The following is a 13,270-nucleotide window of genomic DNA, read 5'->3' as shown; positions in this document are numbered from 1 at the left end:
AAACATAGTTCCTCTTAAAGGTACATACACTACACCACTACACCCCCACCGCTCGCGCGCCCTCTTCCCCCCGCTCGCGCGCCCTCTTCCCCCCGCTCGCGCGCCCTCTTCCCCCCGCTCGCGCGCCCCGCTCCCCACCCCCCCGCTTGCGATTCACCCAGCTATGTCCTCAAGCCATTATGCCACCGTACCCATAGCTCATGTGCCCTCTTCCCCCCCGCTGCCGCGCCCTCTTCCCCCCCCGCTCGCGCGCCCTCTCCCCGCCCCCCGCTCGCGCGCCCTCTCTCCCCACTCACGCGCCCTCTTCCCCCCCGCTCGCGCGCCCTCTTCCCCACCCCCCGCTCGCGCGCCCTCTCTCCCCGCTCACGCGCCCTCTTCCCCCCCGCTCGCGCGCCCCCTTCCCCCCTGCTCGCGCGCCGTCTACCCCCCCCGCTTGCGTGCCCCTACCCCCCCGCTTGCGCGCCCTCTTTCCCCCCCCCCGCTCGCGCGCCCTCTTCCCCCCGGCTCGTGCGCCCTCTTCCCCCCCCCGCTCGCGTGCCCACTTCCCCCTACTTGCCCGCCCACTTCCCCCTGCTCGCGCGCCCTCTTCCCCCCACTTGTGCGCCACCTTCCCCCCACTCGCACGCCCTCTTTCCCCCCCCCTGCTCGCGCGCCCTCTTCCCCCCCCCCGCTCGCGCGCCCTCTTCCCCCCCCCCCCCCGCTCGCACGCCCTCTTCCCCCCGGCTCGCGCGCCGTCTCTCCCCCGCTCGCGCGCCCACTCCCCACCTCCGCAACGCTCACGCGCCCTCTCTTCCACCCCCCCGCCTTCGCGCTCTTCCCCCCTCCCGCCCAAGTGCTCTCTTTCCCTCCCCTCCCCCAATGTTGCCTCCTGCACCTGGTCCCTTCCCTCGGTGCCCTCTCCCTCCCTGTGGGTATCCCTACACTGTTGGAGTACCTTCACCACACGGACTGCAGCAGTTTAAGAAGGCAGCTCACCACCACCTTCTCGAGGCAATTGGACAATAAATGCTGGCCTTGCCAGCGATGCCCACAACCTGTGAATGAATAAAAAAAAACCTTTCCATTGGCAGGGAACACACTAAAAGCCCTTCAGCGGTGGGGTTTCAGTATGGGTGGAGATAAGGAATACCAAGGGGCAGAAAACACTGCTGGAAGTAGTATATAGGCCCCCTAACAGTAGCTACACCGTTGGACAGAATATTAATCAAGAAATAGTAGGAGCTTGTGACAAAGGTAATCTTGGACTTTAATCTTCATATAGACAGGACAAATCACATTCGCAAAGGTCGTCTGGAGGACGAGTTCATGGAATGCATTTGGGACAGTTTCCGAGAACAATATGGCATGGAACCAACCAGGGAACAGGCTATTTTAGATCTTGTATTGTGTAATGAGACAGAGTTAATTAGCAATCTCATAGTACAGTAAAGGATCCTCTGGGGCATAGTGATCATAACATGATAGAATTTCACATTAATTTTGAGAGTGACTTGCCCAAGTCCAAAACTAGAGTCTTAAACTTAAATAAAGCCAATTACGTAGGTATGAGGGGTGAGTTGGCTAAGGTAGATTGGAAAAATAGATTAAAAGGTATGGTGGTAGATAAGCAGTGGCTAGCATTTACAGAAATATTTCATAATTCTCAACAAAAATACATCCCATTGAGAAACAAAAACTCCACGGGAAAAGTGATCCAACCGTGGCTAACTAAAGAAGTTAAGGATAGCATTAGATTGAAAGAAGAAGGTTATAATGTTGCAAAGAATATTAGTAAGCCTAAGGATTTGGAGAGTTTCAGAAACCAGCAAAGGTTGGCGAAAAATTGATAAAAAGAAAAAAATAGAAAATGAGAGAAAACTAGCAAGAAACATAAAAGCAGATTGTAGCGGGGAAAATGCTAGAGTCCATTATAAAAGATGTAATAGCAGAGCACTTGGAAAATGGTGACAGGATCGGACAAAGTCAACATGGATTTACGAAAGGTAAATCATGCTCGACTAATCTACTGGAATTTTGCAGATGTAACTGGTAGAATAGATAAGGGAGAACCAGTGGATGTGGTGTATTTGGACTTTCAGAAGGCTTTCGATAAGGTCCCGCATAAGAGATTAGCGTGTAAAGTTAAGGCACATGGGATTGGGGGCAAGGTATTGACTCAGATAGAGAACTGGTTGGCAGACAGGAAGCAAAGAGTTGGAATAAACAGGTCTTTTTCCGAGTGGCAGGCAGTGACTAGTGAGGGATCGGCCCTAGGACCCCAGCTATTCACAATATATATTAATGATCTAGACGAGGGAACTAGATGTAAGATCTCCAAGTTTGTAGACGACACAAAGCTGGGTGGGCGTGTGTGCTGTGCGGAGGATGCCGAGAAACTCCAGTATGATTTGGACAGGTTGGGTGATTGGGCAGATGCATGGCAGATGCAGTATAATGTGGATAAATGCGAGATTATCCACTTTGGTGGCAAAAACAGGAAGGCAGATTATTATCTAATGGCAATAGATTGGGAGAAGGGGAAGTGCAATGAGACCTGGGTTTCCTTGTGCACCAGTCGCTGAAGGTAAGTATGCAGGTGCAGCAAGCGGTTAAGAAGGCAAATGGTATGTTGGCCTTCGTAGCGAGAGGGTTCGAGTACAGGAAAAAGGATGTCTTGCTGCATTTGTACAGGGCCTTGGTGAGACCACATCTTGAGTATTGTGTGCAGTTTTGGTCGCCCTATTTTGAGGAAGGATGTTCTTGCCATGGAGGGAGTGCAGCGAAGATTCATCAGGCTGATACCTGGAATGGCAGGAATGACGTATGAGGAGAGATTGGGTCGATTGGGCTTATACTCGCTGGAGTTTAGAAGAATGAGAGGGGATCTCATTGAAACTTATAAAATTCTAACAGGACTAGACAGACTAGATGCAGGAAGGATGTTCCCGATGGTGGTGGAGTCCAGAACCAGGGGTCACAGTCTAAGGATAAGGGGTAAGCCATTTCGGACAGAGATGAGGAGGAATTTCTTCACCCAGAGAGTGGTGAACCTGTGGAATTCTCTACCACAGAAGGCAGTGGAGGCCAATTCATTAAATATATTCAAGAAGGAGTTAGATATATTTCTTAAGGCTAAAGGGATCAAGGGATATGGGGAGAAGGCAGGGACAGGGTACTGAGTTTGGATGATCAGCCATGATCTCATTGAATGGTGGAGCAGGCTCAAGGGGCCGAATGGCCTACTCCTGCTCCTATCTTCTATGTTTCTATGTAAGAGTTTCTACAAGTATGTAAAAAAGAAAAGAGTAGCAAAAGTAAGCATTGGTCCCCTGGAGGCTGAGGCAGGAGAAATTAGTATGGGAATAAGGAAATGGCAGAAACATTAAACAAATATTTTGTATCTGTCTTCAGGGTTGGGGGTAATATAATAGCATGGATAGAGGATTGGTTAATGGACAGATAACAGAGAGTAGGGAATAAACAGATCTTTTTCAGGTTGGCAGGCTGTAACTAGTGGGGTGCCGCAAGGATCAGTGTTGGGGCCTCAGCTATTTACAATCTATATTAATGACCTAGATGAAGGGACCGAGTGTAATGTATCCAAGTTTGCTGATGATGCAAAGCTAGGTGGGACAGTAAGCTGTGAGGAGAACACAGAGTCTGCAAAGGGATATCGATAGACTAAGTGAGTGAGCAGTAAGGTGGCAGATGGAGTATAATGTAGGGAAGTGTGAGGTTATTCACTTTGGTAGGAAGAATAGGAAAACAGAATATTTTTAAATGGTGAGAAACTTTCAAATGTTGGTGTTTAGAGAGATTTGGGTGTCCTCGTGCAAGAAACACAGAAAGCTAGCATGCAGGTACAGCAAGCAATAAAGAAGGCAAGTGGCATGTTGGCCTTTATTGCAATGGGGTTGGAATATAAGTGTAAGGAAGTCTTGCTACAATTGTACAGGGCATTGGTGAGACCACACCTGGAGTACTGTGCACAGTTTTGGTCTCCTTATCTAAGGAAGGATATACTTGCCTTGGAGGTGGTGCAATGAAGGTTCACTAGATTGATTCCTGGGATGAGAGGGCTGTCCTATAATGAGAGATTGCGTAGAACAGGCCTATATTCTCTGGAGTTTAGAAGAATGATAGGTGATCTCATTGAAACATACAAGATTCTGAAGGGGATTGACAGGGTAGATGCTGAGAGGTTGTTTCCCCTGGCTGGAATGTCTAGAACTAGGGGGCATAGTCTCAGGATAAGGGGTAGGCCATTTAAGACTGAGTTGAGGAGGAATTTCTTCACTCGGAGGGTTGTGAATCTTTGGAATTCTCTGCCCCAGAGGGCTGCGAATGCTGAGTCTTTGCGTATATTCAAGGCTGAGATAGATAAATCTTTGGACTCTAGGGGAATTGAGGGATATGGAGATTGCGCGGGAAAGTGGAGGCGAGGTCAATGATCAGCCATGATCTTATTGAATGGTGGAACAGGATCGAGGGGCCGTATGGCCTACTCCTGCTCTTACTTTCCTGGGTGAAGAACATAAGTATATAAAAAGTAAGAGGCAAAAGCACATTTAGGTGGGGTGGGGGCGGGGAGAGGGTTGGTGGTGATGGGGCAGTTTGTAAATGTCAATGTTTTGAAATAAACATTTTGTATTACATTTTTAATGTGCCAACTTTCTTAAACCGAGTGACTCTGGATGATGGCATGCTATCAATGCACTGAAGAGTGCTCTATTTACAATTCCCTTTATTTCTAGCTGACTTGGACTGCCAATAGAGTGGGGAAGACGGCAGGTATTAATTCTGAAGTACAGGAAAGAGTTGTCACTTATCTTCCAATGAGTCATGTTGCAGCACAAATGATGGATATCTGGATTCCAATGAGGTTTGGAGCTGTAACTTACTTTGCAGCCCCGGATGCACTCAAGGTAGGTGGTTTAAGTGGACTGAATCCCCCTTTGAAGAGTTATATTATTCATTCAGATTTGTGAGGAAACTGATCTCTAATCGGGATGTTTTTTCAGCTGCTGTCGAACAAACTACCTTTCCCCCCCCACCCCAAATGTTTTATACAGCCCAGGTCAAATTATCTTGTTTGTTCTCTGTTCTCTGTTATATAGCAAAACCCCTGCATTGAATTTTCAAGTTGATGGTTGCCCGTGCTTGGAATTGGAGCACTTTTCCATTTCAAGAACTCAGAAACAGCATCAAGAAAGTTTAGATGTAAAACTCCCTGTACTGTGCCACAACCTCTCGAGCAGCCCCATCTGCATCACTGACCTCTGGCGTGATGTTACCAATTAGTGGCATTTCTTACTGTAGAAACTAAATTGTGACCGGGCTGATTTTCAACCCATTAATTATGAATGACAGGAAATCTGGGCCTACATTTTCATTCTTCTTGCCATCAGCCTGAACTGGATGTAAATCCAAGCATTAGACGTGAAAGCCCAGTGTGCAAACCCTCCTACTCCTTTTTTTTTAACCAAATTGTTAAATCATTCGAGTTTGTTTTTAATCACACGGCGTCAAATTTTCATTTGTCATTTTAATATGTAGCTTTCAAGCTGATCTTTTATATATAAATAAAATATAAATCTTTCCCCCTCTCTAGAAAGTGCCTACTTTTACTGGTTATGGTAGCCCTCTATGGTCATTTCACAGTTGAGTGTGAGCCTAGACATCAAGGGTGGGAGTTAATTTTTAAAATCTCAAATCTGAACCCAAACCGTCTCGGACAGATCCACTTGCAGTTTTAATGGTGGCGGGATGTGGGATGCGGGCAACCAACCTGCTCCCAGGAGGTGGGTGGCTCATTTAAATATCTTAATGTGGCCGCGTGCCTCAGATTTTATTGCTCTTCCAACTTTAACGCTGGTCGGCCGAGTTTCCCGGGCCTCTGGAAACCCGCAGCTAAAGGGAGGTGAGGACTTCTGCGTGGAAGAGGTAAGTGCCTTTTCAGCACTGCTTGTGGGCCAGGAGGAGCAGGAGTGCTTCCCACCCCCTCCCTCCGCACAATCACCAAACCCTCATCTCTGCCTCCAATCTCTCTCTAACCCCCCACAATCACTCCCCGACCCAGTAAATATTGGAACCAAAGTGTTGGCCAGCTAACACATGGACTGCATCAAGCACAATCCTGTCCTCATCTGCATCCAGCAAGGGTCACTGGGTGACTTTCAGGAGCAGGAACCCTGGCTACACTGGCTTTTTCTCCCTCTTTTCTCCATGCCCCCCAGGTTACTCAGGTCACTAGTAGTACTATTATTGCCCTGGCTGAGATGAGATAATCAGCACAGACTACGATTTGCACCTGCAACCTTCTGGTTCGTGGTGGTGTAACAAGCAGGGCCTTCCTCATTAGGCCATCTGGGTAGTTCCTGGGACTAGGGACAGGGTCAACTGGCTAAGGCTTGCGAAGCTAAGCAAGAGCCAGGCCTGGTTAGTACCTGGAGGGGTGACCATCAGGGAAGACTAGGTGCAGAAGGTCACAGAAGGAGCCCCGAGAAGGGGCAGTTGGTGAGAAGGTCACGGAAGGAGGAGTGGCTGCTGAGCAGGCCCAGGCGTTGGGCTGAAGATTGTCGGACAGGAGGAATGGTGGAAATGGAATGGCGGCGCGCACCGACGCAGCAGCTTTGCTTCTCCCAGTCATGGGAGCTTGCAAGATCACATTTCGTTGTTCATGTACTTGTGCAATGACAATAAAGTTGAATTATTATTATTATTATTACCTGTGGGTTTGCATAGTATAAATGGGTACCAGAACAAGCTTTGACAAATTGGTGAAGTTTGCATTATCATCAGTTCTAATGTATCGATGCTGTTTCCTTCTCTCGCCCTGAACTGGAAAATGTCATCCCCTTTGCTTCCAATTTCCACCCTTCCCTTGCCTTCACATGGTCCATCTCCCACTCTTCCCTTCCCTTCCTTGACTTCTCTGTCTCCATTTCTGGTGATAGGCTATCAACCAATATTCAGTATGGGCCAGAAATTCCAGAATGGGGCTTGCAGCGCGTGCAAGCCCCGTATTTGCACTTACCCCGCGCTCCTGCCGATCAGCTCCAGGGACGCCTGCACTTCCAGAAACTGAAACAAGAAGCGTATGACGTCACACCGCCCAGGAGTGCAGCCAGCGCGGACCCAGGAGCGTGCAGTGTAAGTGAGACACGCCCCTTGAGGTCTCAGTTTCACTGGACATGCCCCCAATGTTTCTGTCAAGCTGCTTTGCTTTTTTACATGCAAAGCAGCAGTTTAAATAGGTTTTTGGAAGTTTTTTCAAGATTTTGGTAACTTTTATAAAATTTTTAAAATGTTTACATTATTTTGAGTAATCTGAAGTAGTTTTAAAGAGAATTAAAGCAATTTAAAGACTTTTAAAAGCCCTAAAAGAATTTTTTTAATTCCATTTATTTATTTAGCAATGTCGTCGTCATACGTGTCTTCACACTGTTCCCTTTGGGGAACTGTATGAAGTGGTGGAAGGATTTATGGCCGTGATTAACGCTCATTCCGTGACCGTAACCATCTTTGAACCAGCCATTAGGGCGGTTAGTCCTATGGCGGGAGGGTTTTACGGGCTCCCACAAGCTATACAAGGAGGGGGGGCCACCCACACCCACGGACGCAAATATCCCACTGTATGTCAACCCAGAATTTAGAGCCGGAGCTCCGACTCCACTTGCCGGGACTGTCTGGAGCGGGGTTCGAAACCCTACCCTGATCTGGCCCAGCGGCGGGGATCCTACCGCTATGACAAACGCCCAATCCGATTAGCAACGTGAAATGGCAGCATAGGGCTCCAGTCACGGGGAGGGAAAAGGCGCAGGAAACGTATGGGTGTCACCTTTTGTGCGGAGTGGGCCTTTTGCGTAGCAGTAAGCATCCCCTCCGCTGGGCCAGAAGGAGTAGGGTTTTGAACCCCACTCCAGACAGTCCCGGCAAGTGGAGTCGGAGCTCCAACTTTAAATTCTGGGTGGACATCCAGCGGGATACTTGCGTCCGTGGGTGTTGGTGGCCCCCCCCCCCCCTCAGATGGGTTGTGGGAGCCCGTAAAACCCTCCCGCCATAGGACTAACCACCCTAATGGCTGGTTCAAAGATGGTTACGGTCACGGAATGAGCGTTAATCACGGCCATAAATCCTTCCACCATTTCATACAGTTCCCCAAAGGGAACAGTGTGAGGATACGTCCGATGATGACCTCTTGCGCAATGCACCTCCTTGGACCCTCAGTCGCAGATGCGAGGGGGCAAGTCGTGCAAGTGTTAAATTTTTTATGTTATTGACATGTAAAATGTTGGCCCAATAATTCCCTTCCAAATGCGCTAGTACGGTCGGGGTACTTACGCATCTGGCCGGATGAAATGCCGGTTTTCAGCATGCACAGTGCATGTGGGGAAAACCGGCATTTCCTGTCCTCTGAACGAAGGGGTTCAGAGGCAGAACGCGTGCGACTGCACATGCAGCGCGTGCGCAGTATAATTCGCCGCTTTCATTAATGCTTTCAGTGAGGTCCAGTCATTACAACTTACACATGAAAAAAGCATGGGTACAGTTGCTACAGAGGCTGCGGAGGAAGATATTTCTTATCGTGGAGCTTCTGAAAGTATGTATGTCTGTATATATTCCTTTGCGTGTTATGTATATATTCCTTTACTTATGTGTATGAATGTATTATTTAATTATGACTTTCAGAGAAAGTAACTTATTGGAAAATCATAATTAAAAACATACATTCATAGTAAAGGAATATAAAACATACATACATATACGTAAAGGAATATATGTGGACATACATACATAACTCATTCTCACATTCCATTCACACAGCCACAATTGCTCCTTCTACCTACCGTTCTGAAAACCCTTTTTAAAAAAAAAAAAAAAATTTTAACTTTAAAACTTACTTAAAATTTCTTAAAATAACTTCCCTCCCTTTCCCAAACAAAAATATTGCATTTCAAAAGCTCCACGATAAAATATATCTTCCTCCGCAGCCAATGAACCACTTTACACTTGCTTTTTTTCAGTGTAACTTCTAAGGACTTAACCTCACGGATTTCATGAATGAAATCCACGAAGTTCACTGCGCAAGCGCTGCCTGTGCAGTCGCACGCGCTCGAGGTCTGGAAATGCCGGCGTTCCCCGCATGCGCTGTTCATGCTGAACGCCGGCATTTCCAACGGCCTGAAGCGTGAGTAAGCCGACCGTACTCGCGCTTCTGGCCTGGAATTTCTGGCCCTATAAGTCCACTGACTCCCACAGCTACCTTGACTACATTTCTTCCCACCCCGCTTCCTGTAAGGTCTCTATTCCATTCTCCCAGTTTCTCCGTCTCCGTCGCATCTGTTCCGACGATGCCACCTTCCATAACAGTGCTTCAATTGTCTCCAAAAAATTCCAGTAGATTAGTCAAGCATGATTTACCTTTTGTAAATCCATGTTGACTTTGTCCGATCCTGTCACTGTTTTCCAAGTGCTCTGCTATTACATCTTTTATAATGGACTCTAGCATTTTCCCCACTACCGATGTCAGGCTTACCGGTCTATAAATCCCCGTTTTCTCTCTACCACCTTTTTTGAATAGTGGGTAACATTAGCTACCCTCCAATCCATGGGTACTGTTCCAGATTCTATCGAATGTTGGAAGATGATCAGCAATGCATCTACTATTTCTAGGGCCACTTCCTTAAGTACCCTAGGATGTAGATTATCAGGCCCTGGGGATTTATCGGCCTTCAATCCCATCAATTTCCCTAACACCATTTCCCTACAAATACTGATTTCTTTCAGTTCCTCCCTTTCATCAGACCATATGTTCCCCGGCATCTCTGGGAGGTTATTTGTGTCCTCCTTTGTGAAGCCAGAACCAAAATATGTATTTAGTTGGTCTGCCATTTCTTTGTTCCCCATTATAAATTCCCCTGATTCTGACTGCAAGGGACCTACGCTTGACTTCACCAATCTTTTTCTCTTCACATATCTATAAAAGCTTCTCCAGTCAGTTTTTATGTTTCCTGCAAGCTTACTCTCATTCTATTTTCCCCTTCTTAATTAATCCCTTTGTCCTCCTTTGTTGAATACTAAATTGCTCCCAATCCTCAGGATTATTGCTTTTTCTGGCCAATTTATATGTCCTCTCCTTGGATCTTATGCTATTCCTAATTTCCCTTGTTAGCCACGGTTGAGTCACCTTTTTTGTTTTATTTTTGTGCCAAACTGGGATGAACATTTTCTGTAGTTCATCCATGTGGCCTTTGAATGTTTGCCATTGCCTATCCACCATCAACCCCTTGAGTGACATTCCCCAATCAATCCTACCCAACTCGCGCCTCAGACCATCGTAGTTTCCTTTATTTAAATTTAGGACCCTAGTCTCTGAGTCAACTACTTCATTCTCCATCTTAATAAAGAATTCGATCATATTATGATCGCTCCGACCCAAGGGGCCTTGTACAACAAGATTGCCAATTAATCCTTTCTCATTACATAATACCCAGTCTAAGATGGCCTGATCTCTGGTTGGTTCCTCGACATATTGGTCCAGGAAACCATCCCGTAAACACTCCAGGAATTCCTCCTCCACAGTATTGTTACTCATTTGGTTGGCCCAATCTATATGTAGATTAAAGTCACCCATGATGACTGCTGTGCCCTTTTTGCACGCTTCTCTAATTTCCCTTTTAATGCCATCCCCAACCTCCGCATTACTGTTTGGAGGTCTATATACCACTCCCACTAACGTTTTCTGCCCCTTGGTATTTCTCAGTTCTACCCATACAGATTCCACATCATCAGAGCTAATATCCTTCCTTAAAATTGTGTTAATCCCTTCTTTAACCAGTAATGCTACCCCACCTCCCTTTCCTTTTTGCCTATCTTTCCTGAATATTGAATACCCCTGGATGTTGAGTTCCCAGCCTTCACCACCCTGGAGCCATATTTCCGTAATCCCAATCAAATCATATTCATTTACCTCTATTTGCGCAGCTAATTCATCCACCTTTTCACGAATGCTCCTCGCATTAAGACACAAAGCCTTCAGGCTTGTTTTTTTAACGCTCTTAGACCCATTAGAATTATTATTTACTGTGGCCATGTTTGATTTAAACCGTTGATTTCTCTGACTGCCACTTTTGTTTTTCTCCTTCCTATCTTTTGCCTTTATCCTTGTTTCCCTTTCCTCTGTCCCCCTGCTCAGGTTCCCAACCCCCTGCCATTTTACTTTAAACCCTTCCCCAGAGCACTAGCAAACACTCCCCCTAGGACATCGGTCCCGGCCCTGCCCAGGTGGAAACCGTCCGTTTTGAACTGGTCCCACCTCCCCCAGAACCGATTCCAATGTCCCAGGAATTTGAATCCCTCCCCCTGGCACCATTCAGATCATAACCTCTGCGTCCATTTTTTTGGATGGCAGCTGTTGGTAATGATTCTGATATTTCCATTTACACCTTCTCTAGACCCATCTTTTGTTTGTTTACTTGTCCCATTGCCATCTCCTTTTGTCTTGCACCATCATCCCATTTGTCTTTTAATCACTCCTTCCTGCCACCTTATTACAGACCTTTCCTTTTGTTCTTTCCTCCCCTCCCCCTTTCCCTGCCTCTGTACTTGTTTAAAACCTGATGGCCTAGAAATTCAGTATAGCCACGTTTGGGGCGCTACAGTCGGGCGGCCGCTAAAGTTTGCGCCCGGCGCAAGTTCGCGCCACCTTCGCCGATATTCAGTGGCATCGCCCCAAGAGGTTGCTGCTGCGCTAAAACAGGCGATGCACGACTATCATTAGGCGCTAAGCCGGCGGCCCGGGGCGATACCCCCGAGGGCGGGCGCAGCGCAGGTGCGGCGAGTTGCTGATTGATGGCAGACACTCTGGCGCCGGTCAGCTCTTAAAGGGGGAGGGTGGATTTGTTTGCCTGCCACGCCCTGCACACTGCAGCCCTGAAGCTAGGCCTGACCACTTCTGCTTCATCTGTGCAACGCCCAGGGCTATGGAGAAGGCCAGGGAGAGAGCGCAGCGCTTCAGCGAGGGCGACCTGAGGGTGCTGGTTGGCGGAGTGGAGCGCAGGCGCCATGTTCTGTTCCCTGAAGGTGGCAGGAGGCTGCTGCCCAGCGCCTATCGGAAAGCCTGGAGGGAGGTGTCAAACAGGGTGACCTCCAACAGCGTGGTTGCCAGGACTCCTGTGCAATGCCGGAAAAAGTTCAACGACCTCACTCGGGTTGTCAGGGTGAGTACCCTTTCCAGTGTCCTCCTCATCCCTGCATGTGCACCTCACTTTATGGGCAAAGGGACCTGAAAGCCCTAATGCCCAGCCCTCATCCAGCAGCTATGGGACTGTCATGAAAATCACTTGCACATTCAGCACTTTACACACTGTATAAGCTATTCGACCATGGGAGGCAGTGCAGCCAAGATCAGGGCTTCACACTGTCAGGGCTAGTCCACCATGGGAGGCAGTGCAGGCAAGATCAGGGCTTCACACTGTCAGGGCTAGTCCACCATGGGAGGCAGTGCAGACAAGATTAGGGCTTCACACTGTACTTAGAGGCCGTCCTTTCTCTTGCAGGCCAAGGTGGCGCACAACCGGAGGAAGCAGCGTGAGACCTGGGGAGGCCATCCTGACCTCAAAGAGCTCTCCGACCTCGACCAGCATGTGGAGCGCATTATGGCAGGCCGGCTGATTGGCCCCGTCGCCAGTGGAGATGCCGACCCTGTTCTGGGCCCCAATGGTAAGGGCATCACCTTTTTGACCTCTCTCTTTCCACTTGCGCCTCAGAACAGCATCCTTTGCCACAGTCCGACCAATGCAGTGCATGGCAGCACTCATGCCTCCCTCGCTGCCGCCCTGTCCTCACTCTAAAGCAACTCTTGTGCCTCCCTGCTTTCAGATGGTGAATCGCCAGGTGAGGAGGCGGGCCCTCAAGCTGCCACTGTCAGTGATTCAGAATTCGAGGAGGAGGAAGAGGAAGCCGGCCCATCAGTGCCACCCTCAGCCGAGGCAGCCCATGGCGATGAAGGGGACACGTCTTCCCTGGAGGGGAGCCGGGGGGAAGGGTCGGAGGAGAGTGAAGCTCCGGGGCCCAGCGGCCTGCAGCAACGCGGGAGGGGTGGGGAAGCTCGGCGGACTTCTCCCCAGAGGGTGAGTGCAGCCTCCAGTCCTGCGACGGTGAGCGCAGAGGAGGTGCGGCTCCTAGAGGAAATGGCCGTCTAGGCTGAGCGCAGGCACACTGAGCTCATGGTTGCAGTGGCAAGGATGCCTGACTCCATAGAGTCTCTGTCAAGGAGTGTGCAGGAATT

At 48.6% G+C, this 13,270-nt stretch overlaps 1 protein-coding gene across 2 annotated transcripts in view; it reads left to right on the top strand.

The window, feature by feature from the left end:
• The window catches only part of LOC147123468 (long-chain-fatty-acid--CoA ligase ACSBG2-like), a 182,268-nt gene that overhangs the window by 80,556 nt on the left and 88,442 nt on the right, over window positions 1-13,270 (top strand). For both annotated transcript variants that reach the window (XM_085973380.1, XM_085973388.1), the window contains one exon: window positions 4,734-4,904. In XM_085973380.1, coding sequence (XP_085829506.1) covers window positions 4,734-4,904 — 171 coding nt within the window. The remainder of the gene's footprint in view (window positions 1-4,733; window positions 4,905-13,270) is intronic.

The sequence above is a fragment of the Somniosus microcephalus genome, chromosome 2 (genome assembly GCF_052327205.1).
Source record: "Somniosus microcephalus isolate GS21.2 chromosome 2, FLI_Smic_1.0, whole genome shotgun sequence".
Taxonomy (NCBI): domain Eukaryota; kingdom Metazoa; phylum Chordata; class Chondrichthyes; order Squaliformes; family Somniosidae; genus Somniosus; species Somniosus microcephalus.
Note: the sequence above shows the minus strand (reverse complement) of the source record. Positions and strands in the feature narration are given on the sequence as shown.